This window comes from Trichoderma citrinoviride (assembly GCF_003025115.1).
Source record: "Trichoderma citrinoviride strain TUCIM 6016 unplaced genomic scaffold BBK36scaffold_2, whole genome shotgun sequence".
Classification (NCBI taxonomy): Eukaryota; Fungi; Ascomycota; class Sordariomycetes; order Hypocreales; family Hypocreaceae; genus Trichoderma; species Trichoderma citrinoviride.
This window is the reverse complement of record NW_020194710.1, coordinates 2666016-2692566: the sequence shown is the minus strand read 5'-3', so window position 1 is coordinate 2692566 and position 26551 is coordinate 2666016. Positions and strand designations below refer to the sequence as shown.

Sequence of the window (26551 nt, the reverse complement as noted above, 5' to 3'; positions counted from 1 at the left end):
TCCTCAGCAATGGACTCGACCGGCGCCCCTCGTCCCCGCCCGCGGCCGGCACACACCCAGGGCACGACCCGATGCGCCTACACCACGGACGGCAGCCGGCTGGTCACGGTGGGCTCTAACAACACGATCCGGCTCTACAAGACGGGCTCCGACGGCGAGCCGACAAACATTGACGACTGCCAGGAGCAAAACGTCGCCGTGGCCGCGGCCCAGGACTTCTTCGTCGTCGGCTCCGAGGACGGCACCGTCAGCCTGTACTCGCTGGCCACGGCCAACTTCGACCGCTTCCTCGTCCGCACGTCGCTCCCCGTGCGAGACGTGGCGCTTTCCGGCGATGCGCAGTGGTGCGCCGTGGCCAGCGACGAGCTGACCGTCAAGGTCGTCAACACGCAGGACATCAAGCAGCTGCGGCACCTCAACGAGCATGGTCGGGCTGCTCGATCCGTCAGCCTGGACCCCAACGGCCGGATTGCCGCCTTGTCGTGCGTGGACGGCATCATATACATCTATTCGCTGACGGCGGAGCAGCCCGAGCTGATACACAAGGTCGACGGCGTGATTGGCGCGGGGGACGCAGACTCAGAGGCCTCGGTCAAGGCCGTCTGGCATCCGGACGGCAGGGCGTTTGCCGTTCCGACTCCGACGCGAGATATCCAGGTTATTTCTAAGAACGACTGGGAGAAGCAGCGGGCCTTCACCAACGGACACTCGGCCGACATCACCGCTCTCGCCTGGTCGCCCAACGGAGTCATGCTGGCGTCGGCCTGCAAGGGCGGAAAGGTGCTGATCTGGGAGAGCAGCACGCAGAACGTCATCCAGCGCTACGAATATGCCAACGTCCTTGATCTGGCGTGGCACCCATCCAAGAACATACTCTCCTTTACGACGACGGAGGGAGAGGTCTACATCTACCCCGACTTTCTTCCCGACCAGTTCTCTCCGATGCTGAAGCTGCCGGTGCAGCCAGCCCCCTTTATCCACGATCCCTTGTTGGAGATATCCGCCAACAGAAGAGCCGCTGTGGCGAATGGGGCGAAGCGTGACATTCCTACACGCCCTCGTCGGGACTCTCTGGGCAGTCTTGACTCTTATCTGCAAGATGAGAACTACGCAGACGGCGACGACGATGGCTTCGTCGTGGACGACGACGGCGCTGGGTATACAATCGGCCAAAAGAGGGGCTACGTGGCCGACGATGTTATTGGTGGTGGTGAATACGCCAACAAACGAAGGCATCTCATGGAACCGCAGTATCATGAAGCCTTTCAGCCTGGATCGACGCCGTGGAGGGGAAACCGCAAGTATCTCTGCCTGAACCTCATCGGATTCGTCTGGACGGTGGATCAAGACGGACACCATACCGTCACGGTTGAATTCTACGATCACGAGTTCCAGCGTGACTTTCACTTCACGGATACCTTTCTGTACGACAAGGCATGTCTCAATGAGCGCGGCACCCTATTCTCGTGCCCCCCAAGGGATGACCAGCCGGCGACCATCTTCTACCGTCCTCATGAGACCTGGACGCAGCGGACCGACTGGCGAACACAGCTTCCCAACGGGGAGGTTGTCACCGCCATGTCACTAAGTGAGTCCTTTGTGACGGTGGTGACGAGCGCCAACTATGTGCGCATCTTTACGCTGTTTGGGATTCCATACCGGGTCTACCGCCCCAAGAGCGCGCCCATGGTTACTTGTGCGAGCTGGAGAGACTATGTTCTCACGATTGGTAACGGCCCTGTCACCGCTGACGGCAACACGCGACTTTTATACACGATTGAGAATGTCAAGAGAGACGAGATCTGCCAGAATGAGGATACGGTGGCACTTCCCGAAGGCGCGACATTAAAGAGCGCCTTCTTTTCTGACAATGGCGTAAGTATTCAACCCATACGTTAGTATCATGGTGAGAATGGCGCTTCTAACAGTTCGATCGTCAGGATCCTTGCATATACGATTCAACAGGCACATTGCTCACACTACTACACTGGCGTCAGCCGTCGCGGGCCTCTTGGGTGCCCCTGCTAGACACCAAGCTTCTGCCCCGTCTCGCGTCTGGCCGGAAGAGCGAGACGTATTTCCCCATTGCCGTGGCAGAGAACAAGTTTCACTGCATCATCCTCAAGGGTGGCGACCAATATCCTTACTTTCCCCGGCCCCTGCTCTCCGAGTTTGACTTTTCTATTCCACTACACTCACTTCCGGAGCCCAAGGCAAAGAAGAACAGGGGCGACGGAGAGGATGCGATCATGAACGACGACGATGATGAAGAGGAAGAAGAGGAGGGTGCCGAGACGAAGAAGCTGGAGCAACAGTTCATGCTCAAGGGCGTGCAAGCGGCCCAGCTCCGCGACCTCGTCGACGCCACGTCCGGAAGCCATGCCCAGCGGTCACTGCTTTCGCGGATCGAGCTGGAGATTGACAAGACGCTGCTGCAGCTGCTGGCGGTGGAGTGCCGCGAGGGCGAGGAGAGGGGCATGCGCGCGCTGGAGATGGTGGAGCTGATGCGGGACCGCACCGGCCGGATGATGGAGGCGGCGTACAAGGTCGCGGAGCGGTACGGGCGGACGATTCTGGGGGAGAAGATCCGGGAGATTGGTGAGAGTAGGGTCAGTGGGGATGATGATTTCTGAGCATGGGTGACGGTTTCTGCTTTTCTTTGGTTTTGGGGCATGGGAGGTTGATGGGATTCCACACGGATCGTGGCAGGGTCCAACGAGGGACGGGGAAAGGTTGTTTTGATCAATAATTCAAATACCTGGAGCGAAGGACTGGGACATGTCTTGCTCGTATATGTGGAATAATCATCTTTTGTATGAAGAACCGTTAGATATCAGAGCAATAGTACTGACTTGTCTGTTACGTCAACATGTTCTCTAAGTCGTCTCCGTAGTACTCTTCTCCGTGGCATATAGAACAGAGAAATGAGGGCTGTCTACCTAGTTATTATCACGGATCGGCATACCTGCTCAGCATGAATGACGGTCTTCCCTTGTTGCTCATCAACCGAACTGAGGAGTATACATGATACCCGCATAAAAACTCATAAATGGGCGGGTACCGATCAGATGGGGTGTTGGAGGAGATGAGAAAAGCTCTTTGAAAGGACGACTTGGGGCTCTTCCTTGACCAGAAGACTGGTTCTTAGCACTCAATTCCAGCAAAACATGTGCGTTTGTTGGCTTATATATGGCTTACACCATTTCAGAGAGCTATGAGGACCGGCCAGTTCCCCCCTTTTCAAGCGTCAAAACGTAGTTGACAAAAGAACGGGGAATACATGAATAAAATCACATGACCATTTGAAAAGACATAGATAAACTGAATCAAGACTCAAAGGTCATTCAGAAGGATGTTTACCAGTTTGTTCGGTAGAGATAAAGAGCTGCCGCCGCGGGGTTTTGCACGTTATACTGTATGTAAAGAGGTATGAGTGAGATGGGAAGAAAGAAAGAGACAAGGGGTGTGTTTTGGGAGACGAGATCTGTATAACAGCCTCGACGGGGTTCTTTCTTTCTCTGTCTTTCTCGATCACGCGGGGAATATATTGGCATAATGGGTATCGTGGATCTGGCAATGGCTGACTCCAAGGGGGTTACGTACTTCATCACTCATAGAGCGGTAATCGGGTCAGGACAGCTACCCGGGCACCTTGAATGCAGTGGGCAAGCAAAGCAGCCGTCATTTCACTTATACCCGGTCAGAACATGTCGTCCCTTGAAAGGCCAACGAATGAAAGAAGAAAAGATCAGAATGGGAAGTGGATTCTAGACCCTTTTCACCTTTCCTTTCAGTTGTGGCTACTGATAGTTGGCGGCATCGTGCATGTGAGTTGGTTTCACAACAAGAGAAAGGAGAATTCTCCCTCCATCCCCCGTCCCCGACTGAGAAAATCTGCTGCCTACATGGACCAATCCCAACTCCGCAATCCAGAGCCGAGTTTTTTTCTTTTGTATTTGCGGGCAGGAGGGAGAGGAAGCGGGCTGCAGAGAGCTTTTTTTCTTGGGCAAGGTTGTTGTTCTTTTTCTTGCTGGTGGCTGTTGGTTAGCGAAACGAAACAACGGACACCGCCAAATGTCTGATATGCGGCCTGGTGGGTTCCAGCCCATATTATTTGTTTCCCGTCTCGTCTTCTTTCATCTTATGTCTCTTTGTAAACTATTTCAAATACCTACTCGTGGCATATCTCCTCTTTGGGGCGAGCAAATTCGGACGTTACGTAGCTTATCCGTACATACATCAATGTCTTGGTTCATTGGGCCCAGGTTACAGCATCAGATTGTACGGGCACATTCAGGGGGCAGAAAGGGAGCCGGGGTAAGCAAAGGGCAGCCGGGTAGCAAACAAAAAAGAAAAAAAAAGAAAAAGAAAAAAGAAAGGAAAAGAAGGAACAAAGCGAAGCACACAATCAATGGAGCATGAAGAAAGCCAGCCGGCATCAAAGACTGCCAGGGTTCAGACACACTGCAGTTCAGGGTATAATTTGGCAGCCTAAGTCGGCAGACATGCCATCCAGAGATCGGCAGCTGTTTATTAGCGCCCGCAGCAGCTTCAACCTGTTTCTTTCGGTCTGTGGAAAGAGGAATCTGACGGGTTTGCAGGGATGGTGACGTTCTCGGGTTTATTCGCAAGTCCCAGAAGCTCAGCATCGTGGCATTTCCTGGTCAAGACTGCCGGTGGTGGCAGGGAGTAATAACAACACGTATGGAATACATACTGGACACCTCCTGGGTAGAAACACGATACTATCCAGTGGTTCGTGCTTTGTCCATGATGCCATTGGTGTTACCTTATTGAATGAGCGGAAAGGGGCATATGGCTCGTACAGAACAGGCTGGCCTAGCTCGCTACTCCGTACAAGCTGCAACAGAGGTAGCATTGTGGCCTCCTATCTCGACCAGACACAGACCGGAATCCGTCGCATCCCTGCCGGATCGGTGAGAGAGTCGTACGTACACATCGTACCTCACGCACGCGCACGGGCGGGACATGCGGCCAGCAAATTAGACCAATTCATCCTGTGTGGTGCCACGGGGCTTCGATGCTCGGCTTATTTGGCATCTTTTTGGCATCTTTTTGGGGCCCGGCACGATAGGGGGGGAAAGAAGTAAGAAGAAGAAGAAGAAGGGAGAAAAGAAAAAAAAAAAAAAAAATCATTATGCAGCAGAGGCAGAGACGATGGAGATTCAGGATGATTTGATGGCGGCCAACGAGGGAAGATGGGGGGGCTCGGGCTTTCCAGGCGGTTTTCGGCAACACGCATTGATCCGTACCTCGTGTATTCGTGTATATGCAACAAGAGCAATGAGGCGGCGGGATGTACTTCTGGGGAGATTCTCAGGAACCGGTTGGGCAAGTGGAAGTATCAGAGGGTCATCGCCTTCATCCTGTCACGGAGCAACACTTTGGACCGACGTGGTAGAATGCAACTCCGGGCTAGCCTCGTGTACATAAGGCCTGTTTGGACCGGCAAGATGGGGAAAAGCAAGGGCAAAGAGAAAAAAAAAAGCACAGACGCAGAAAAGAGGGACAGGAATGGAACTCTCCTTTCCTCCGTATCTCCTCATTGAGACGAAGGGGGATGGGGATGAGACGCCGCCGACGTAAGACGGGGAGCTACCAAAGGCAGGTTAGTCGACAAGGGAGCTTCAGGCGTCTGTCATGTGAAAGTCGAGCTGTCAAGGGACGGACGGCACAGGTATTCCTTTCAAGAGAGGACAGTATCGACTTCTTTCAGCATCAGACAAACAAACAAACAAAATCATCTTGCCTGCCTTTCAATCGACTCTGTTTCCGTCCTTTCACTCCATGTTCCAGCCTCATGTCCTCTGTGTTACCCGTACTAGTACTGTAGAGGCCTGTCAGCAAGCCACCAGTAAAAGGCCTTTTGTTGTGTGGAGATTCTATCTCACCTCTCAGGTAAGATCGATCTAATCTACCTGGCGATGGAGTGGCCTTGTCTGGGCTGATGAAGACGAGGCATGTGGTTGGTGCTTTTGCGGTGATATCTCCAGTCTACAACACCGCATTCAGCCGCTTGGCCGAGCTTGCTACTGGATATAACTGGACTTGTTGATTGGGTATCCAATTGGCCTGGGTATCAACTGGGGAGCCTCTCTGTCTATCGAGACTGTCAAGGAGCTAGTATCCGTGTAGTGATTGGGTGGCCCCCGAGGCTCATTGTTGGCCTTGCTTTGATTCCACCTTTCTTCACCAGTCCTGCTCTTTGTCCAGCCAGCCTCTCCTCCTCTTTGTCGTGCTACAGCAGTATTACGTACAAGGCGCTCCCCGTATTACCTAAGTGCTATCTCGAGAGCTTGTCAAAGGCCTTTGACAGCTCCAACGATCTAATCAGTAAGCTGAAGCGTGCTTCTGTTGACATCAAGGTGATCAATTGCTGTCCTTGATACGAGCGGATCGGGATCCGGTCATCAGCCTGTCACTGATACGCGTACTAGCACCAGCACCAGCACCACAGCTCTCTCTGGGCGACGAGTTCCCAGTACTTGTACCACCTACGCCGCTGCTCTCCCAGCCCGTGATTCCATCCAAGTATCCAGAACAAAGCGCACAGCAGCTGCCGAGAGCTCCATTCGTCCACCGCAGCTTGCCGGGCCCAATCCGAGGCCACCAGCATTTGCTACACAAGCACCGCGCGGTACCCGATACCTGTCGCCCGCTAGCGCCCCCATCCGACTTCGCCGACCGCGCGAGGTACACCGAGGTTTCTGCCAAGTAACTCCAAGTACTGCCCCCCTCGGATTGCTGCTTGACAGGACGGAGGCATCTACCGCGGCGGTACCGGCGCACGCACGAGCGACGGCGGATTAGCTAATGCACGGGGCAAGTACCGCATACCGGTGCAGCACCTCCATCTCGTCGCCCGCCATTTGCAGCTCGTTGCAGGCGATCCCACCTTCGTAAACGACTCTGGCCGTCCTGTTGCACCGTCCTCGCCGAGGCTCGTCGACCGTACGCGAAGCTCTGCGCGCCTGTCTCGAGCTGTGCATCGTCGACTTTCCACCGTCCTGCGTCCTTTGCGCCTGGGCGGTTGTGCTGTTGCGTCGAGCGTCACCGCCTCGCCTCGCCTCGCCTCGCCGGAAGCTCTGCATCGTCGAGCTGCCGTTAGTGGCCTCGCTGACGCTACTCGAACAACCTCCCCTCCTCCCACTACCTTGCTATAGCAGCAGCATCGTGCATAGTATTACAGCTTCCTTACCACCTACATACCTGACCTACACACCACACTCGCGGTCCCGCGCAATCGCACAGCGCGTCTCCGTGTGCGCCCTCGCTGCTGCTGCCGCCCGGAGTCTCTGGCATCGACAGCTGCCGCTTCTAGAAGCTCCAGCGCCCAACCGTCCAGGGGGGAAAGTTGGTGCGGCTCCCACCGCGAGGCTGATATCGCCGCCTGCTGCTGCGTCTGTGTGTGCCGGTGCCGTGCCTGAGCCTGAGCCTCCTGTGCCTGTGCCTGTGCATGTGCCGGTGTGGGCGTTGAGCGGCCAAAGGCAAGGCCCCCAGAGAATTATCCAGAACTTTTGTCATCTCGTCGCCTGCTTCGACTCCACCCAAACTGCGACGACACGACACGACACGCCTGTCCTGGTCTGTCCTGCCAACCCTCGGAGCTGCATCCCGCAGACATGAGGTGAAAGGTGAGTGCCCACGGAGCTCCTCTGGAGCTAAGGCAGCCCGCCAGCCAATGCCGGTTGTCGCAGCTCCGAGCTCTTTGCGCCTCCTCCTCCGCTGCCCGCTGCCCTGCCCTTTTGTCCTCCGCCTTCTGCAATTCTCCCCTCTGCTGCCCTGTCCGCTCGTCGTCTTTCTTCTCCTCGCATTCCCCTCTCCTCCTCGACCGCCGCTCCCAGAAACTTCAACCCTCGCCATCGTCCCCCACCCTCCCCTCACTCTCCCCCATTCGCGCTCGACAAAGCTCCCACCCCCCTTCGTCGCTGGCTGACCGCAATGGGGACAGTCCAGATGGCCCACAGGACTGAGACTTCTCAGAAACCGATCCCGGCAATCGATAGACTTCAAGACTCGACCGGCTCCCGAATCGTCCCCGTCTCCATCTCCGTCTCCGCGCCGCCGCCTACCATCAGCATGTCTCCACCGAGTCCCGTCGACCATCCGATGGAGGGCACGTCGCCAGAGGACAACTCGCCCACTGGCCACGGCCACGGCTCCGGCTCCGACCCCGAGGCCAGCAGCGCCAATGGCAAGCCGCCCGTCTCCCGGGCCGGCAACGCATCGCCGCAGGAGCACGGCGCCCTCACGAGCTCGAGCAACATGCCCGCTCCTCCTCCCGCCGCCGCGGCTGCTGTTCACCAGCCCAAGATTGTCCAGACTGCCTTTATCCATAAGCTATATAAGTGCGGACCCTGAGCCCTCTCTAACCCCCCTTCCCCCCCCTGGACTGAAGCGACAGCTGCTGATGGCGCAAGTAGCATGCTGGAGGACACCAGCATACAGCATCTCATATCGTGGTCATCGTCCGCCGAAAGCTTCGTCATGTCGCCCTCTGCCGACTTCTCCAAGGTATTATCGTAAGCAGCATTCCGACAATCCTAGCCGCGTCCTGGCCGATTCGCTCACACTCCACCTCCCAGACAATACTTTAAGCACACCAACATATCGTCTTTTGTGCGTCAGCTCAACATGTATGGGTTTCATAAAGGTACCTCCTGCTCCCGCTTGCTTGTGCCTCGAGTCCTCGGACCTCGAATAGCTCACCTGTGATCCAGAACGAGACGTGTTTCACACTGGCAACCCCGAAACGACGCTCTGGGAATTCAAGCATGGCAACGGCAACTTCAAGCGCGGCGACCTCGTCGGCCTCCGAGAGATCAAGCGCCGCGCCAGCCGACACGCTCTCGTCAACCGCGAAAATACCTTCCCCAAGACCTCTACGTCTCAGCCTGGCACGCCTATCGAGCCCGTTCAAGTCCCGCCGGATAGCATCGAAGCTAGAATAGCCAACCTGGAGCACTCTCTGTACGATACGGCTGCGAGATTGCAGAGAAGCGAAGAATCGGCTCACTACATGCACGTCAAGAACCAGGCCATCATGGAAACGCTCAACAGGTTGCTCTTCTTCAACCAAGAGTTGTCCAAGGGGATGCTGTCGCTTGTACCTCCGGACAACCCTATTCATCGAGATGGTTTGTCACACGAAACAATCAGAGAAAAACGATATTCATGGGAGACAATGACACTAACAATTGGAATCTCCAAAAGTCATGACACTCCAGGGCGAAATGGTGAGGCAGGCAGAGATGCTGCGCTCGATCTTCGCCTCTACGCAATGCCGCGCCGGCGCCTCCCGCCGGACCGCATCCCCTTTCCAACGTGGAGACGGTCCCGAACAGCTTGGCCAGACGCCATACCGCCGCAGACATTCGCGCGCACGGATGGCAGCCGAACGCACCGCCATATCCGCCTGGAACCGTACCGCCGCCCGTGTGGCCGCAATCTCCCAATCGGCTTGCGCCTGAGGATCAGAGGATAAGGGATTCCCTCTCTTCATTTTCCCTGCAGGCTCCATCAGCTCATGGACATCCGCACTCGCGCCCGGCGACGCCACCCCACGCCCCCTTTTCAAACGGCGCGAGCGGAGGGTCGGATACCTTTGGCAGCTGGTCGTGGGGCGCGGCATCAAACCGCGAGAGCAAAACGATTGGAGCTTTGAAGGAATCATCAGCGCCTCCCACCAGGAGGGGCAGCATGGCACATATCCTCAACCCCAGCGATACCGCCGAGCGATCAGACGAGGACGAAGACCCCCGGGGCGACGATGACAGAAAGCGAAAACGAAGACAGTGATGGCGGCGCCGTGTAGCATCTGAATGAAAGAGGAGGAACGAATCATGGCCATGGCGCATGATCTTGGCGCTGCTTACGACCAAGGGGTCGACTTTCTGGGGCTGGCGTTTTACGAAGTATCCCCTATTTCGCACCGGGTTCCGGGACGCTTTCATGTCTCCATCTGTTGCTTTGTCCTTTCTACTGCCGCATCTTGGTCTCTTTTTGTTCCTGCATTCAGATTGGATATTCTGGCGCGGCAGTATCACGGCCCAATGTCTTTAAGCTACTATGCTCAAAGATGATGGGCGCCCGAGAACATTACACATTCGCCTTCACATCTCAATTGTATATTAGCAAACATCCCTGGACCGGATCCTGGCCATGTGCTTGGCACCGCAACCTCTTTCAACGAATGCGAACAAAAGTTGCTGTATCATGGAACTCGTCGATTCGGGTTCGAAAGACTACCGTCATAGCAAGAGGAGGACTGTGGAAGGAGCCGAGAGTGGCTTTCTGTCTGATATGGACAAGCAAGTCAAACGGGATTCATAAGACGGTCTCTGTGGGGGTTCATCGAGAGTGGACGATGATGGGGATTGCGGAAGATGTTGATCTGGTGATTTTCGAGGGGATGGAGAGAAGTCAATTGGACTTGAGCGTAGATAGGACGTCTCGCTGATGAGAATCTGTTGTGGTACAAATAATTGCTATAGGATGATACCTTGTAATTGGCATTTGGGGACGCTCTCCCTGGTACTTGTGAGGCTGAAGATGATGACAACTGAAATGTCGACCCGGTTGTGGGAATGTGTGTGTTTTTTTCTTCTTCTTTTCAACTTACTATTTTTGCTCTCGCTTTTGTCTTTCCTTTTCTTTTTCCCGCTGCCTCTTCTTCCTCTTCTTGTTCCTTTTCGCTTCGTCGGCTGCGTCTGCGTTGTCACTTATTGCTGCCGTCTCTTTGACCTGAAGAACAGCAGCATCGTCGCCGTTGTCGTGCTTGCGCTGCCCATCTTCAACCTCGTCTTGTCTTTTCTCTCCTTTTTCTCCCCTTTCCTCCTCCCCCTCCACCTCTGCTTCTTCTTCTTCCGTGCGTCCTCCCTTCCCTCCTCCTACTACTACATCCGCAGGCGCAGCATTCTCACGCTCAGCCTCCTCCTCACTCCTCGTCGTCGGCCTCTTCCTCTTTTTCTTCCCGAGCGCACTCCTCCCCTCCTCCTCATCGCTCTCGCTCTCAGCCTTTCTCGTCTTGCTCATCATACCGGCTTTCCCATTCTTGCCGCCGCCGAGGAGTCTCCTCCGTAGCATGCCATCTTGCGCAGTAGAGGCGTCCTTCTTTTCGGGGACGTAGCCTACGCCTTGGTTGGGACGGGGCCCGGAGGAGAAGAGCTGTTCGATGGCGTCTGCGTTTGTGGCGGTATACCTTTTTGAAGACGGCGTTGTTGTTGAAGGTGATGTTGTGGAGGTGGGATTGAGCGTCTTGAGGAGGGCCGTGCGGCGGGAGAGGAGGAGGGAGATTTCGTTTGCGACGGAGGCGCGGTTGGGGGCGAGGGGGAGGGGGGTTGTTTTCGCGGTGGAGGATGGTGGCATTGTTTGGGGTTTTTTTTTCTGAGAAACGTTTGGAGTTGTTTTGTTTTGCGCTTGTTTGTTTGTTTGAAGAAGTGGGTGGGAAAAGGATAATGTGTGTGAGAGAGAGAGAAAGAGAGAGAGCTTGTGGTTTGGGGAGGGTTTTTGTTGAAGATGGGATTGGATGGAGGTGATGCGCTGTGGCTTCGATTGGTGCCTAAGTGGTCGTGAGTTTTTTTGCGTTCGTTATAGAATCATTATGAATGAACTCATTTGGGATTGATGAGGGTGGTAGTTTGAGAGAGAGAGAGAGAGAGAGAGGCCCAGCCGTTGGAGGAGGTAAAAGTCGCGACAAAGGTGGATGAAGCAATGAAGTCGAGAAAAAATAAAAGAAGCAGAAGAGAAAAAAAAAAAGTTGTAGCGTCACTCCTACATGTCGGCACCTGGAGCTATGGTGGGGCTTCGTGCATATGACATTGAAACAGCTTCCATCATATGCGTGCTTCAAGCTCAAGGTCTTTGGCACTGGTTGCACTTCAAAGAGAAGGGAAAAAAGAACATGTGAAGTTGAAGAAAGGCCAATGAGCCATAGCATTACAAGGTATCATAAGTTCGCCCAACTGACGGATTGCGCCGGGGCGTTTTCAACTCCCCCTTTGGCCCTGAAGCCTCCCAATAAAACATTACCGTTCTATGCTTATTCAGTTTTACACCCAACCATCCATCCATAGCTCATAACATCCCTTCCCTGGCCAGCCTTGGCGGTTCAATACCTAGTACCTCGTCGCCGTCGAATCCGTCAAGGAGAGGATATACGGCAAATCTCCTGCGTCTCCATCATCGGCCAACCGGATGACGGAACCGGAGCCGTCCGACGACTTGGACCGCGCGCTGTCGGCCGACGAGCGCTGGCTGGAAGTGTACGTGCGCCGCAGCTGCGCGAGCCCGCTGCTGTTGCTGGCGTTGCGGGACGCCATGCCCACAATGCTCCTCCTGCTGCCGGGCGTGTCTGGCGCCGTGCGGTACGTGAGGGCGCGGTGTCTCGTCCGCCTCTGGACGGAGCGCTGAGTGCTCGCAGTCGATGGCCGTGATGACATGGTTCGTGGGGTGGATGGAACCGTTTCCGCCGGAGCATCGTTGTCGATGTCGCTATCCACCACCTCTCTTCTATCGATATTGCTCCTTTCGTATTCGCCTTGTTCTTCTTCTTCTTCTTCTTCTTCTTCGTCATCGTACAGGTGATCCAGGACTGCAGGATCCAACGGCTGTATCGATCGCAGGATTTCCGCAAATAGATGCAGCAGCTCGCGGAACTCGGCATTGCAGACGGGCTTCGTCGAGAAGCGAGCCGCTTCGTAGCGCGCCAAAAAGTCCACCACCGTTTCGTCCATGACGGCAACGCCCAAGCTGGCAAGATGCCCAATGTAGTCTCGAAGGCTCATGCTGGGCAGCCGCTGCAGCAGCTCCGCAGCCTCGGGATCGAGCATCGGGGGATCGGATTGCGATGTCGGGTCCGGCGGCGCAAGCCGCAGCGCTTGCGCCTCGATGAGATTCGGCATCTCCGAGATGACGTTGTTGTACTGCAGGTTGGCGAGATCCGGCGAGTTGGGGGACGCCCAGCCGCAGTGCTCGATGACGCCCCAGACGGGGCGATGCGGCGGCATGGGAATCGGCTCGTCGCGGCCCAGCGCCTGCTCGTTCCACTCCTCCAGCTTCGCCCGCATCCGCGCCTCGTCCTCGTAGTCTTCGTCGTGCACGTCGTCTCCCATCATCTCCTCGTCGACCCGCGGCCGCGCCGCATACGCAATGGCCGAGCTCCTGCTCAGCCCGGCGGCAATCACCTTATGGACCGCCTCCTTCACATCGCCCTTATCGACGGGAACCCACGATTTCGGTATCGACGCCAGCACCGTCCGGTTCACGTACAGCCGCACGATGTAGACAAAGGCGACGACCAGGGTGGTGATGACATAGCCCGACGCAATGATCCAGATGTTGTACCACTGCCTGTTGACGACGGACCGCTGAATGGTGTCGCCCGGCGTGATGAGCAGCAAGCCGCAGAGCACCACGTAGAGGAAGAGGTAGATGGACCGGTAGAGGAAGCGCAAGAAGATCTTGTGATGCGCCATGGCAAACGTTCACGCGCGCGCGACCGCCCCCCAGGCGCTGGATCTCAACTGATTCGTCGCCGCCCTGCTGATTCGGATAAGGGTATTGATCGCGGTCGCATGGCTATTGCTGATGAAGACGCATTCGAGATGCTGCCGTAAGTGCTGCTGATGAGAAAAGAGGGGGGAAAGGAAAAGCGATGTCGTCGATGTGGAAAATGGTGAGGGAAAGGAAGAAGAGAGGAAGAGAAAGTTGGCATCAGGAGCGAGATTGCGTGGGCCTACATACATAGACTAACACCAGACAGCCCTGAACCTTGGAAGTTATGGGAGCTGGCACGAGGCGCCGCTGAGCTCCAGCAGGGTCACAGGGGGGCTACAGGGGGGTTTACAGGCATTGGATGACTGGGATCTCGCTAGGGGAGTGCTGTAGGGGGAGCTTGGGAGCTCGAATGGAGCAGGTGGTGCGCGCTACATACAAGGTACCGCCTTGTAGGAGCCAGATGTGCGATGATGTACAGCTACTCCGCGAGCAGGCCGTTAGCGCAGGCAATGCAAGGTACGCGGGACATGCGCCGCCAATCCCGGGTACCTCCGGATTGTTGGTGGACTGCGTCGCTTCTTGTGGCCGAGACCTGGAAGGGAACCAAGTGGAGGCAGATTACAGGCATCAGACCAGACCAGACGGTAATGCAGCTGTACAAAGATATCCTACTCAATTCATTGCTCTCTTTTTCTCTTTCATTATTCTCGGTTGATGACAATGAACCCCTCAAACTCCGGTATCGTCTCATGCGATCGATATGCGACATTCGTGACTCCCCTCCAGAAAGATTCCCTCTTCGTATAGATACATTTGGCTCTCCCAACTTGTCTTCATCTCACAGACATCGAAAGCTTTCCACTATCGAACCTGCTCCATCTCAGGCAGTCGGAAGCCCCTCCGTGCTGGTCTTGCCAGCCCCCAGTCTTCGTCTGTTCCCGTGTCGGCAGCGACGATTTCTTTCTGGTTCGGCAGCAGCATTCTCACCCTGGGCTTCTCCACTTCTGGTTTCCCAAAGGCCTCCTTCGCAATCCGCAGGTCGGTGCGCGTGAGCCTCAGGTCGGTGCTGTAGGGCTCAAACTTGGAGACGACCTGCTCCAGTCCCGCCTTGAGTGTCACCAGCAGCTCGTCCACCTCGGGACACTCCTTTACCCCCTTGACGTCGGTCCAGTGCAGAGGAAACTGTGCCTTCAGGGCCTCCACCTTCTTGATGATGGATGTCAGAGTCCGGATGATGGTGGGCACGTCTCGGTGAACGTTGCCATACGAATCTTCCGCCAAGCTGTTAACTGCTAATTGGCAGAGCGCGATGGCCGCGTTGGCGTACAGAGTCGGCTCAGCATACGGGCCTCCCAGGACCGCGGCCGCGAACTGCGTGCGAAAGTCTTGTCGGATCAGATCGCCAACCCACCCGATCGACAGCAGGCTGGTGGCAAACTGTTGGGCTTGGTCCTTCAGATGGTCGGGAGAGACTGCCTCTTGCTGTTCCCTGCTCAGCACCCGGTCTTTCGCGCTCTGCCAAGTCTTGCGAGCAATGGGGCTGAGCTCTGAAGCGGGAGTTGAGCCAGGGTTTCGTGCCAGTCTCTCGAGAGCCTTTTCGATACCGGCCTGTAGCGGCGTCTGTCTGGATCGGCTTGTGAAGATGGGATCTTCTCTCAGAGGAACCGACCAGCGATGCTTTTCTTCAAACGGTTCTGGCGCAGGAGCCTCGTGCGCCGCCGGCTGTCCATAGGCATCGACGTTGGTCTCGATGCTCTGGAGAGTCTCCATGCAAATGGAATAGATCTGGGACCACATGGGTCCGCCCGTGCGGTCGATGTCGTTGAAGATACTTTGCCTTCGGGCCGAATCATTTTGCGCAATCAGGGCCAGCTCCCACATGGCAAAGGCCTGTTGCGATGTTCTCCGTTAGCAATCACGAGGACTTGTATCATTCCAATCTTGTGTTGATGCTCACCTTGATGGAGAGCTTCTTGCTCTTCAGGCCGTTCAACAGACTGCCGTTGGGATCTTTTGACTCAGACGTCAGGGCATGGCCGTTCTTGAGCGGCTTCTTCACCATGAAAATCGAGAAAGCCCTGTTGCCCGCTGTCCACAAGAATCCAACGCCAGCTCCTGCCATGACACAACGCGCCAAAAGATAAATGTCCGTAGGCCACGACGACGGAAGCATGTTGGTCCTGGGCATGTTGTAGAACGGGCGCAGGAACGCCAACGCCCAGGACCAGGCAAACGATCTCAGAAAGAAAAAGTATAGAACTATGGCCCCGGGTATGGCCAGGAGAGCAATCTTGAAGCATTCAGCCAGAGCCATGGGAAGCTCTTCCATGACGGCTTGGAGGGATCCAGACACGATGCCCGTGCTCTTTTGCTCCTTTGCTGGCTTCCTCTCCAGCGCGCCGAGATCCAGACGGTCCACATCGTGCCTGTAGTGCTCCACGGTCTGAACCAGCGCGAACGTGAACATGTAGCAGGCAAAGAAAACGGGTCGCTCGTTTAGCCGGGCGCGATCTCCGCTATAGTATGTGATCCAACGAAGGTTCGCGTCTGCATCTCTCGTTCCAAGATAGATGGCGCAGTAGATCAGGCTCGAGATGCTGTACCAGAGCGCCGTCTCGTACGTCCGAGCACTGAGCAGCGAAGAAACAAATGTGTAAAGGCCCGAGCTTGTCGTCTTGACGCCCACGTGATAGCTTGCAATGCGAAGAATGAGAATGGTGAGCCCGCAGAAGAAGAGGAGCAGCGCCCGAAAGCCCGCGGGGCCTAGCGGAAACCAAGACCAGAAATCTGCAGCGTTTTGTAAATTCGCTTCCAGTTAGACAATGACAGCAAGATGGTGGGGAGAGGTCGCAATGGGGTTTCCTTACAGGACTCCCAGCTGCTCAGCAGGATCGATTCGAGATAGGACACGGCCAACAACAGGCCGGCCGTGGAGGAGAAGCGTCGGTGCAGCGCAGGCTGCAGAGTGTCCTTATAGGGAGCTCTCCGCGTCGGTGTACCCGCCATCGTCGCGGCGCATTCCCTCTGAGCGATGGAACCTCGGGACGGGGGAGAAGGTGCTGCCAGCAGGAGAGGATGCTGGACGGGGAGTTTGGGCGGACAAGCTGATGCACGAAGAATCACGTACAAGCACGGAGTAAATAAAAGAAAAATCGCCGGCTCAGCAACCAGAGCTTGGAGCAGAGCTGCGCACGGACGCGCCCGGCCTGGAGGCTATCGGCAGGCATCACGTGGCGATAAGCACAGAGCGGAATGGCAGGCGGCGGCTTTGATTGGCGCGCCAGGGCCCAGAGTGACTTGCATGTCGTAACGGTGCCGTCGCAAGCAAGAGCGTTACGTAGAGCCCCATCGAAGGGCGCTTGTCATCCATCAGGCGGATTTCATCCATCCTCCGTCTTCCCATCCCGAAATACCGCCTCGACTCGCCGTCTTTCTTTGCTCGCAAGCGCTAGACTCGCATCGCACCTCGTTTGCTCTTCCCTTTCGGTAGGGCGCATACATAGACGGGATCTACCGCACGCAGCGACAACCCTTTTCTCCTATTCGCGTGCCCGTTTCTCTTCCGTTCGCCCTTTGATTCGCACCGACCATGGCGTATGAGCGACTACCCAACCTCGAGGCCGGCCAAAGCGGCGGCCGCTACACCGACGATCCTGCGTTCCAAGACCTCCAATACGAGCTGAAGAACAAACTGCAGTCTCTGCTGAGCAACAACCGCAAGCTTGCCAACGATGTCAACGTCCTGGGGACGAAGAAAGACACTCCCCGCTTGCGGGAGCGGGTTCACAACACAATGGAAAAGTCGCGGGAAATCTGCAAGGATATTGGCGATGGCGTGAAGAAGCTGCAGACATGGGATGACCTCACTGTGTGTCCTTGCTTCATCTTTTACCCTGTGCGAAACGGAATCATGAGCTGAGCTGACTCATATCGCTTAGAAACAACAAAAGTACGAACAAACAAAGATCTCGAGCGATTTTCAGACGGCCTTGCAGGAGTTCCAGGGTCTGCAGAGGAAGGCCCTGGAAAAGGAACGCGCATCCATCACGGCAGCCCGCGAAGCGCAGGCTTCAGAAATCACGGGCGCCGGGGGCGAGGAACAAGTACAACTGCAACAGCAGCAGCAGCTGTCGCAACTGGCCCCGCAGGACGAGGTGGATTTCCAGGAGGCCTTGATCATTGAGCGCGAAGAGGAGATTCGAAACATCGAGCAGGGCGTCGGCGACCTGAACGTGCTATTCAAGCAAGTGGCGCAGATTGTTACCGAGCAAGGCCAGCAGCTCATCACCATCTCCGATACCGTGGAGAATATTCACGAAAGCACCCGCGGTGCCGACGTAGAGACCCGTCAAGCCGCGCGGTACCAAAAGGCAGCGCGCAACAAGGGCTGCTGCTTGATGCTGATTCTGGCCGTCATTTTGACCATTGTCATTTTGGCGATTGTCGTTGGCTGATTTCGAACTGCGCAAACGATACACCGGGCCTAATTAGTGCTTTTCCTTTGTGATTGTTCCCATACGGAGTTGCTCTGTTTTCATCTGTTTTCTGGCATCTTTATAGCTGAGTCTCTTTTTTATACAGTGTCCCGACCTCGTTATCGAATATGTATATAGGTAGGATTCGGGTCACCTGGGCATTTTGAAATTACCTCAAGAGCGCGTTTTGAATGAGAATACTATTTCATCTATTCGGGCCTGGCTGTTCTTTGGAAGCCTTGACTTCCTGGCTCCTGAGATAAGGCAGAACTGCCGGTGGCTTCGGCGTAGACTTGAGTGTTTCCGGCGACTTTTGTGGAAACAGTCTTCCCAGGATCGCTTCGTTGACATCGTTGAGGGCAAAGGTTGAAGCCCAGTATAAGAAGATGGCGCTGGGTAGGTCGGCAAAGAGGATGGGGAAAAGAGGCACCAAGAGAAGAGTTCGGCCTACCGCCGTTCGGATCCTCATGGCAGGAGCCTGCGGCATCTGAGGCGGCGCAACGCTCAGCAATGCCCGGAGCTGGTCCTTTGACAGCCTCCCCCATGACGTTCGGGCAAGCAGCGCCGAGCAGATGATGGGAAGCGCATAGTAAGGGTCCATGGCAGTAAGATCGGTGAACCAGAGACAGCCGCCGTCAACCAAGGACTCGTCGAGGAAGCGTCGAGACGTCTCCACAGCGGACGCAACGGCCTGGGCATCTACCAATCCGAACGTGTGACTGAGCCATCCCGTGCGGGCACCGCAAAGGCGCCTGAGGGCTTCGGAGACGACGATGAAGGGGGCCATGCTCAGGAAGGGAGCAAATGACTTCCACCTCTGGACACCCCAACTCTTGTATATCCGCGCACGGGACCTCTCCGTCAGGCCAGCCACCCGCAGCCGCCAGAGTCGAGCTGCGTCCTCGCCCTGGCCCTGGGGCACAGTGGCAGCATGCCGGGCGCTCCAGGCGGTGACCAGCGGCGTCAGCTTGTTCCTGGTGGCCACGAGGCGCCTTGTGTAGTACTGGATCGGCAGGCGAAAGGTGAAGTTGACGCCGACGGCCACGAGGGGGATGGAGACGAACCAGGGCAGGCCGGCGTGGTGGAGGAAGGTGATGCCGTCAGCTGTCCACAAGACGGCGTCCCCTACGGCGCCGAGATGGAAGCTGCGTCGTGCTGGGTCTGTAGGGTTTGTCCTGCTTCGGATCGTGCTCAATGGCGTCTGAGTAGTGTGTAAAGGCGAGGCCTTGTTAACATGGGCTGCCAGGCCCCTGGCTGATTTGCTCAAGAAGGCCATGGCCGTTCATGGCTTGGAGATGCCGGAAATCTTTCGTGCAGGCAATATTCCCAAACAGACTCTGTCCTTGCAGCACACGGACAGTAAGAGCAATGAGTCAATCAGCAAATCAATGAGCGCTTCGTCATGAGAACAATAGAAGATGAAGTGTGATTAAGTCCCGTGAGCGGGTCCTGAAGAAATCCAGCGCCTCAGCCACAGCAGCCCCCCCAGCTGACGCCACAGCATTTGACCGGTGGCTTAGCGTTCCCCAGCAGCCCCGGACAGGCCCAGCCTTAGTGCTGTACTGTACCTAGAGCTGGGACAAGCTGTCAATAGCGAGCAAGTCATACAGGCAGAATCCCCCACATGCTTTTCCTCGCCCTTCTCTCTTCTCGCTCTCTTACCACTTCGGATCGCTCTTTGTTCTCTCCCTCCGTCTCGCCTATCCTTCCCTCACAGGCAATGCCGCCTGCTGTCGTCTTCAGGCTGCAATAACCAGCATCGCAGCGACGCGGAATCCACGCCACAACATCGCCCGACTCGATGGCGGACAGGTGCTCGGCAGAGGCGGCGACATGCAGCCAGCCGCCATCTGCTGCTGGATTCAGCTTCAACTCCCCTTCAGTGGTGATCGCAGCGACTTCGATTGCCGTCGCACCGTTGCTGCTGCTCCTGATTCCCTACTTTGGCGCCGGCATTGGATGGATCTTGCGAACCAAGACTGATGGCACGCGGAAACACCTGGTCAACCTGATGAACGAGGAGCACAAGAGATACCTGCAGCAGCGCAAAGGATCGGACTCGCCCAGCACGACCAGCGACTCATTGGACGCCAACGGCGAGCTCAAGGCATCTACCGACTGGGATGGAGTTGTTGGCTTCTTTCACCCCTTCTGGTATGACTCTCCCTCCAAGTGACCGTGGCCCATCCCCTGTTTGTCGCCGTCAGCCCTCGATGGTTTACCATTGCGTTTCGTTAACACCGCGTCAGCAATGCTGGAGGTGGCGGAGAGCGAGTTCTGTGGGCTGCCATTCGGGCGACGCAAGATCGATGGCCGAGGGCCAAGTGCTTCGTGTATACTGGAGATCGCACCCTGACCAAGGATGCGGTTCTGAACCGAATCAAGGTGAGGAGGATCCAGAAGCAGCAAAGCTCCCTAGCTTGGAAAGGCAGCTTGATTAAACCCCGATATGCAGACCCGATTCAATATCCAGCTCCACGCCCCGACCATCCAGTTCCTCGACTTGTCCAAGACACGCTGGGTTCTCGCTTCCAGATGGCCGGTCTTCACTCTTCTTGGACAGTCCTTCGGTTCGATCATCCTGGCCTGGGATGCCTTCTCCCTTCTGGTTCCCGATATTTTCATCGACACCATGGGCTACGCATTTGCGCTCAGCTTCTCGAAACTATTATTCCGAAGCGTGCCGACTGGCGCATACGTGCATTACCCGACCATCTCCACCGATATGCTGGAGTCTCTAGATCCTACATCCGCAGTAGGTTCCCAGGGAGTCAATGCCGGCCGCGGTACGGGAAGCAAGGGGGCCGTGAAGAAGGCATACTGGCACTTGTTTGCTCAGCTCTACTCTGTTGTTGGATCTTCCGTTGACGTCGTCATGACCAATTCCACATGGACTCAGGGTCATGTGAGGAGCTTGTGGGGTCCATACCGTCAAGAAAAGGACCGGGAACATCCCATCACTGTCGTATACCCCCCCGTGGCCGTGAGCGAGTTCGAGAAGGAGGTCGAGGTTTCTGCCGAGAGCGAAAAGAAACGCGAGCCGATCCTGGTGTATATTGCCCAGTTCCGCCCCGAAAAGAACCATCAGCTTGTCATTGAGTCCTTTGCCAACTTTGTCAAGACCAGGACGGAAGCTGCATCGAAGGCGCAGCTGGTGCTGATTGGAAGCGTCCGAGACGACTCGGATTCCAAGAGGGTCTATAAGCTGCGGCTGCTGGCCAATGAGCTCGGTATCAAGGACCGCGTTCAGTTTCACATCAATGCGTCCTGGGCGGAAATCCTTGACTGGACAAGGAGGGCCTCCGTTGGCGTCAACGGAATGTGGAACGAGCACTTTGGGATAGGGGTCGTGGAGTATCAGGCCGCCGGCCTGATTGCCGTCGTTCACGACAGTGGTGGCCCCAAGCTGGATATTGTCACCGACGTTGATGGTCAGCCGACAGGTAAGCATATGCTGATACCAAACACAAAAGAGTGACTGACCTAACGAGTGGGAATCCACCCAGGCTTCCATGGATCAACGGCAGCCGAGTTCGCGGCAGGATACGAAGCGGCGCTTTCGCTCACCGATCCGCTGGCAATGCGCCTGCGCGCGAGGAAATCAGCAAAGAGATTCTCCGAGGAAGTGTTTGCGGAGAAGTGGCTGGCGCAAATGGATCGTCTGGTGGCCCTCTGCAGAAGGTGAAGAAAGGGAGCAAGTATGGTTTGATGATTTTCGTGTTTATTGCAGAATGCTAGGTATATAGATCTAGGAGATACCCCCTTTTCTTTTTATTCATAGACTGGTTTAGCGGGAGGGGCACATGCTATTATAGATGTTGCCACGAATGCGATGGTAGACAGATAACGAGCTCTATACGGGGTCACGTAGAAATAGAACGCAAAAGTAAAGAGCGGTGCGGGAATAGAAGAGGTAGAGATGATGGACGTTCCTTTAACAAGTTTCTACGGACCAGCTTCATATCTAGATGACTTGAATATATACATCAGGTGTATTGCAACTAACATGCCACTCAGGAAAGAAAACCAACGATGTAAGCCAAGGCTCATGGTATCACGGCTGTGTATCCAAATCTATCCATCCATCCATCCATCCATGTATCTATCAAGTTACGCGCCCCATCTATATCGTGTATCCCGCACTATTCTTCTGCCTCGGCTCACTCGCCGCCTCAAACGCCCCATCGGTAAGCCTCCTAACCGCCTGCACGGAGCTCAAGCCAGGCCTCACCCACGTCACATTGTGCCCCCTCCTCTCCAAGCCCGCGGCGACGTCGTCGCCAAACATTTCCTCCAGCAGGACCGTGTTGGGCATGAGCTGGTCGTGGAGGCGGGGCCTGCGCAGGGCGCCCGCCAAGGCTTCGTCGTGGCCGTCGAGGACGTGCCAGAGGACCTGGGCGGTGGCGGAGATGATGCGGGAGCCGCCGGCGGCGCCGATGGCGGCGTAGAGGGTGCCGTTGGGGAAGGCGGCGATGAGGGGGGTGATGGAGGAGAGGGGGCGCTTGCCGGGGCGGATGTAGTTTGCGACGGAGGGGGCGAAGCCGAATTCGTTGCTGACGCCGGGGATGGAGAAGTCGTTCATTTCGTTGTTGCTGTCGACCAGAAACTTGTCAGTAGGGGAGAAGAGTGAAAACTAAGGGGTTTATTAGGGGGGGAGAAGATGGAGTAGTAGGGGAGGGAGCTTACAGGATGATGCCGGTCTGGGGCTCGACGATTTGGGCTCCAAAAAGGAGATTGACGGTTGTCGTCAGGGAGACGGCCATGCCGGAGCTGTCGGCGGCCACAATGTGTGAGGTGCCGTGGTTCTCGGGCACGTAAAAGTCATGCGGGTTGTAGTACTTGGTGGCCTGGGTCTGGTTGTCCCAGATCCTCTCGTGGATGGCGTCAATGTTCCTCGGGTCGAGCATCTCCCTCTCGAAGCCCTCCACGTCGCCGTCCACAAACGCCGGGTCGCCGAGGCTGATGCGGGCGGCATATGCGAAGCGCATGGCTTCCGTGAGGCGGTGGCGGGACAGGTCTTGGTCCGACGACCAGTCTTCCTGGCGGTAGCGCTCCATGATCTTGAGGATCTGGAGGCTGACGGCGCCGCCGGCGGGGGAGCCGATGCCGTGGAGGGTGAGGCCGCGGTAGGTGACGTTGTGGACGGGGCGGATGATGACCTCGTAGTGTGCCATGTCGTCGAGGGTCATTGAGCCGCCGGTCTGTTGGACGTAGTCGACTATGGTTTTGGCTTTTTGTATGCGATGGGATGTGGTCAGTACCGGTTGAAGAATATGCTCAGCCATTTCCGCTCTTGTCCCTGATGCCGGGCTTACCTAGTTCTCCCGTATAGAAGATTTCAGAACCCTTTTCGGAAATCTTTTCGAGAGTACTGACGAGATGGTGAGCACTTCATCCAAGCACAGAGCCCGGTTGTTTGGGAGGGGGAGCAGCCTTACTCTGCATAGCGCTTCCGCGTCATCCAAGACCCTTCTTTGACCAGATCGCCTGAGCAGAATCAAGTCAGCATTTGCATTTCACTTGAAGGGCATCCATCTGCAGCCTTCAACGAACCATCAGGGGCAAAGTCCGTCGCCCAGTTGGGATCCTTGGTAAGAAAAGTCTCCCCGTCGGCCTTGACCGTGTTGCTCATGTACCGCACAAGGTCGCTTGAGACTGGCATCATCCACACAATTAGCAATCAAACTATTTCAGCTCAATACGGCCTCATGTCTATAATCCCCAGGTACATACCTCGAAACCCATGGCGAGCCACGTGAATGGCGCCCTGCATGACCGTCTTCCAGGGCAGCGCGCCGTACTTGGTGTGCATGTACTCGAGGCCCTTGAGCTCGCTGGGGACGCCGACCGCGAGCCCGCCGCGCACGCTGGCGCTGACATTGTTCTTGTACATGTCCTCAAAGGCCGCGGCCGGCGCGGCCTCTCTGAAGTCGATGGCCTCGTACTCGCCGTTGGCATCGCGCAGCACGGCAAAGCCGCCGCCTCCTATGCCGGAGTGATACATGCCAATGACGCCGACGCAGAACGTCGTGCCAACCAGCGCATCAACGGCATTTCCCTAACCAAAAAAAGCAAGGAGTTAGTTTTTTCCTTGATGCAGATCTTATGCATAAGCAATAAGGCAGGGTGGGTGATGATGGAGATGGCTTCGGGTGTGAGATCTTAGCAGGACGGGAACACAGCATAAACATACCCCTCGCGCCAGCAAGTCTCGCCCTATGGCGCTGCATTCTCTGCTCTCGCTGGCGACGCCACCGAGATGCCCGGGCGCCTCTTTCTGAAAGACGATCTCCTGCTGGATGGCGGCGGCCTGGACGGTGAGGGCGTGGGGGAGGACGAGGGCCAGGAGGAGGGATGGCAGGAGGCGAGGCCTGTGAGCGGCCGCTGGCTCTATCCGCATGTTATTCACGGGCCGTCTTATTAGAGCACCGTAAGTGCAGAAGGATTACAGCAAGGTCGGGAAAGAAGATGCGTCTGGGGTAGTAAGGATAAGGGGCAAAGGAGGGTAAGTAGGTAGGATGCTAGAAGGAATGAAAAGCAGAGCTGCCTGTCACTCACTCATGTTGACTGTCTGAGAGAGATCAGATGGGCGGTCGGGCGTCGGTGTCGGAACATCGGCCGGTGCTGCTATTAATAATGAGTCCCCCAGACGACCGGCTTCCTAGTAGTAACACGATGACTTGTGTCGAACAGGGAAGACAAAGAGTCTCAAGCAAGGGCGTCCGTTATCGCCAGTGACACGACTTTGTCGCCTCTGCCTCGGGCCTCTTATCTGTCGTACTAACAAGTGCGGCACCCGACTCACTCGCCCAGTCGCTGCAGGTCACTGTCGCTATTAGCAGAGAAGCAGGGACAACGAGGGCGAGACGGCGGATGAACAAACAAGAGCCGGAACTAGATAGTAATAATAAAGAAGCGGTAGAACAACAATGCGATTCCAAAGAGCCGGAGCCGGTGCCATCACCTCAGCCCGCCCCAGAAGCACGAAACAAGTGGCCGCGCCTGTGGATCGTCCGGCTCCGCATCTGCCATTCAGTGAAACTACCCAGTACTCGACTCCATACTAGTAGTACTACCAAACTAAGGTGTTGCAGCGCCCATTCTGCTGTCACGAGGGCCACCGAGACACAAGTCATGCCCGGGCTTACAGAAGTCATCAGTGCCCATGCTAGCAGCAGCAATGGCAAAACGGCCACATGCTAGTCTAGAAAAGAAAAAAAAGAGGCTTGGAATTTCCCCTGTGACCGCTTTGCTTACCTTATCAGCCATGCCACATGTCTGGTCGTTGGTGCCGGGCCAATCAGATCGTCTGGATTTGCTTCTCTTCTGCCGTGTACGGAGCAAGACCCAGGGGTAGTACTTCCTTTTCGGTAACTTTATTTTTTTATCATAACTTGTCTGAAAGGAAAAAATCTTTTGGTGACCTAGAAAAGCCAACCTCATCTTCAGAAACTCGAGGGAGGCCATTGGCAACACTCCCGAATAGCTACAGAACGCCATTCCCAGTGGAAGCCATTCAAGCCCTTTCTTCTATACGGCTGCGATCGTCCAATTGCTCCAGCTCCCCGCATCGTCTATTCTATGAGAGCATCGATACGACCCTTGGCATCGTATCCCACCATCGCCAGGCTCGTCCTTCACCAGTGCCGGCCACGACCACCACCGGCTCGCCTCCCCCTTCATCCATTCGCACACATGGCGACCGTCGAAGCTCCTGCAGCTGCTCCAGCTGCTTCCGCCCCCTCAACAGCGCCCCCTCAGACCAGCAGCAACGGCGCCAATGGCAACAGCCGACCCAAGAGGCCGAATCCCGGCGGCAGCAGCAGCAGCAGCCGCAACTGGAAGCAGAAGAAGACGAAGCGCGAAAAGAACATCACCGAGGGCTCCTCCGAAGAAGTCCTGCGCCACGACATCGAGGCGCTCCTAGCATCGCGCAACAAGTCCGAATCCAACGACGGCGAAGCAGCCACCGCCGCCGATGCGCCAGAAGAAGCCCTGCCGGCTGAGGGCACCGAGACCGAGGTCGAGGTCCTCGAGCTCTCCTCCACCGGCGACGGCCTCGCCATGCGGCCCGGCTCCGACCAGGTCTACGTCGTGCCCTTCACCGTGCCCGGCGACGTCGTCAGGAGTTACAGGTACTGGAACGCGACCGGGAACGCGTACTTCGGTTACAGCCCTGTCGAGAGTTTCACGCCGAAGCCCGGCGGGAACAACAACAACAACGCGGCCACGCCCGCCTTCGGCCCCCCCGGCAGTTTCACGCCGCAGTCGAACCACGCCATCGGCATGACGTCGCCCGACGGCTGCCACAGCTCGTGCCGCCCGTGGTCGAGCCGCCCGTCCAACCGCTTCAACGCCTTCCGGAACAGCTGCTACCGCGCGAACGCCGCCTCGACGAGGCGCATCAGCTCGTAGACCTTGACCGTCGGCGGCGTGCTCCGCTTCATGAACGTGACCTACGCCCGCAGCAGCGCGTCGCCGCTCCCGAACTGCTGCCTCTGCTTCAGCCGCTGCCAGACGAAGAGCGCCGCGTCCACGGCCTTCTGGAACTGCGCCCG

General features: G+C 56.3%; 10 protein-coding genes across 10 annotated transcripts in view; 6 read left to right on the top strand and 4 right to left on the bottom strand.

Moving 5' to 3' along the window:
- Nucleotides 1–9: 9 nt before the first annotated feature.
- BBK36DRAFT_1111628 (WD40 repeat-like protein) lies at nucleotides 10–2633 on the top strand (the record flags this gene model as incomplete). The annotated part of the gene is made up of 2 exons (XM_024889721.1): nucleotides 10–1875; nucleotides 1941–2633. The coding sequence occupies 2 exons, from the start codon at nucleotides 10–12 to the stop codon at nucleotides 2631–2633; spliced, it is 2559 nt and encodes an 852-aa protein (XP_024753371.1).
- Nucleotides 2634–7638: 5005 nt separating this feature from the next.
- Nucleotides 7639–8058, top strand: BBK36DRAFT_1134423 (hypothetical protein). Its single transcript, XM_024892300.1, has one exon. It carries the CDS (start codon nucleotides 7703–7705, stop codon nucleotides 7955–7957), a length of 255 nt encoding a protein of 84 aa, XP_024753370.1. The 5' UTR covers nucleotides 7639–7702; the 3' UTR covers nucleotides 7958–8058.
- Nucleotides 7639–9819, top strand: BBK36DRAFT_1207082 (hypothetical protein; the record flags this gene model as incomplete). Its single annotated transcript, XM_024897372.1, has 5 exons — nucleotides 7639–8369; nucleotides 8442–8543; nucleotides 8607–8674; nucleotides 8742–9158; nucleotides 9263–9819. The coding sequence occupies exons 1-5, from the start codon at nucleotides 7963–7965 to the stop codon at nucleotides 9817–9819; spliced, it is 1551 nt and encodes a 516-aa protein (XP_024753369.1). The 5' UTR covers nucleotides 7639–7962.
- Nucleotides 9820–10641: 822 nt separating this feature from the next.
- BBK36DRAFT_1156597 (hypothetical protein) lies at nucleotides 10642–11388 on the bottom strand (the record flags this gene model as incomplete). The annotated part of the gene is made up of 1 exon (XM_024893939.1): nucleotides 10642–11388. The coding sequence occupies one exon, from the start codon at nucleotides 11386–11388 to the stop codon at nucleotides 10642–10644; it is 747 nt and encodes a 248-aa protein (XP_024753368.1).
- Nucleotides 11389–12137: 749 nt separating this feature from the next.
- BBK36DRAFT_1166247 (hypothetical protein) lies at nucleotides 12138–13496 on the bottom strand (the record flags this gene model as incomplete). The annotated part of the gene is made up of 2 exons (XM_024894884.1): nucleotides 12138–12357; nucleotides 12601–13496. The coding sequence occupies 2 exons, from the start codon at nucleotides 13494–13496 to the stop codon at nucleotides 12138–12140; spliced, it is 1116 nt and encodes a 371-aa protein (XP_024753367.1).
- Nucleotides 13497–14379: 883 nt separating this feature from the next.
- BBK36DRAFT_1138458 (hypothetical protein) lies at nucleotides 14380–16524 on the bottom strand (the record flags this gene model as incomplete). Its single annotated transcript, XM_024893244.1, has 3 exons — nucleotides 14380–15408; nucleotides 15476–16305; nucleotides 16386–16524. 3 exons carry the CDS (start codon nucleotides 16522–16524, stop codon nucleotides 14380–14382), a joined length of 1998 nt encoding a protein of 665 aa, XP_024753366.1.
- A 583-nt stretch (nucleotides 16525–17107) lies between these two features.
- On the top strand, nucleotides 17108–17972 carry BBK36DRAFT_1189384 (t-SNARE; the record flags this gene model as incomplete). The annotated part of the gene is made up of 2 exons (XM_024896618.1): nucleotides 17108–17386; nucleotides 17457–17972. 2 exons carry the CDS (start codon nucleotides 17108–17110, stop codon nucleotides 17970–17972), a joined length of 795 nt encoding a protein of 264 aa, XP_024753365.1.
- A 952-nt stretch (nucleotides 17973–18924) lies between these two features.
- Nucleotides 18925–21678, top strand: BBK36DRAFT_1166243 (glycosyltransferase family 4 protein; the record flags this gene model as incomplete). The annotated part of the gene is made up of 5 exons (XM_024894883.1): nucleotides 18925–19156; nucleotides 19889–20147; nucleotides 20243–20378; nucleotides 20449–21436; nucleotides 21500–21678. The coding sequence occupies 5 exons, from the start codon at nucleotides 18925–18927 to the stop codon at nucleotides 21676–21678; spliced, it is 1794 nt and encodes a 597-aa protein (XP_024753364.1).
- Nucleotides 21679–22116: 438 nt separating this feature from the next.
- BBK36DRAFT_1156591 (gamma-glutamyltranspeptidase) lies at nucleotides 22117–24393 on the bottom strand (the record flags this gene model as incomplete). Its single annotated transcript, XM_024893938.1, has 7 exons — nucleotides 22117–22585; nucleotides 22680–23211; nucleotides 23309–23364; nucleotides 23432–23480; nucleotides 23547–23648; nucleotides 23727–24051; nucleotides 24187–24393. 7 exons carry the CDS (start codon nucleotides 24391–24393, stop codon nucleotides 22117–22119), a joined length of 1740 nt encoding a protein of 579 aa, XP_024753363.1.
- Nucleotides 24394–25688: 1295 nt separating this feature from the next.
- Nucleotides 25689–26551, top strand: part of BBK36DRAFT_1166241 (S-adenosyl-L-methionine-dependent methyltransferase) — a gene marked incomplete at both ends in the record, with an annotated part of 1756 nt that continues 893 nt past the window's right edge. The window contains 2 exons of the mRNA XM_024894882.1: nucleotides 25689–26114; nucleotides 26168–26524. Coding sequence (XP_024753362.1) covers nucleotides 25689–26114; nucleotides 26168–26524 — 783 coding nt within the window. The remainder of the gene's footprint in view (nucleotides 26115–26167; nucleotides 26525–26551) is intronic.

Coding starts and splice junctions, on each gene's coding strand:
- BBK36DRAFT_1134423 (XM_024892300.1), top strand. CDS start 7,703: ATGCCGGTTGTCGCAGCTCCGAGCTCTTTGCGCCTCCTCCTCCGCTGC.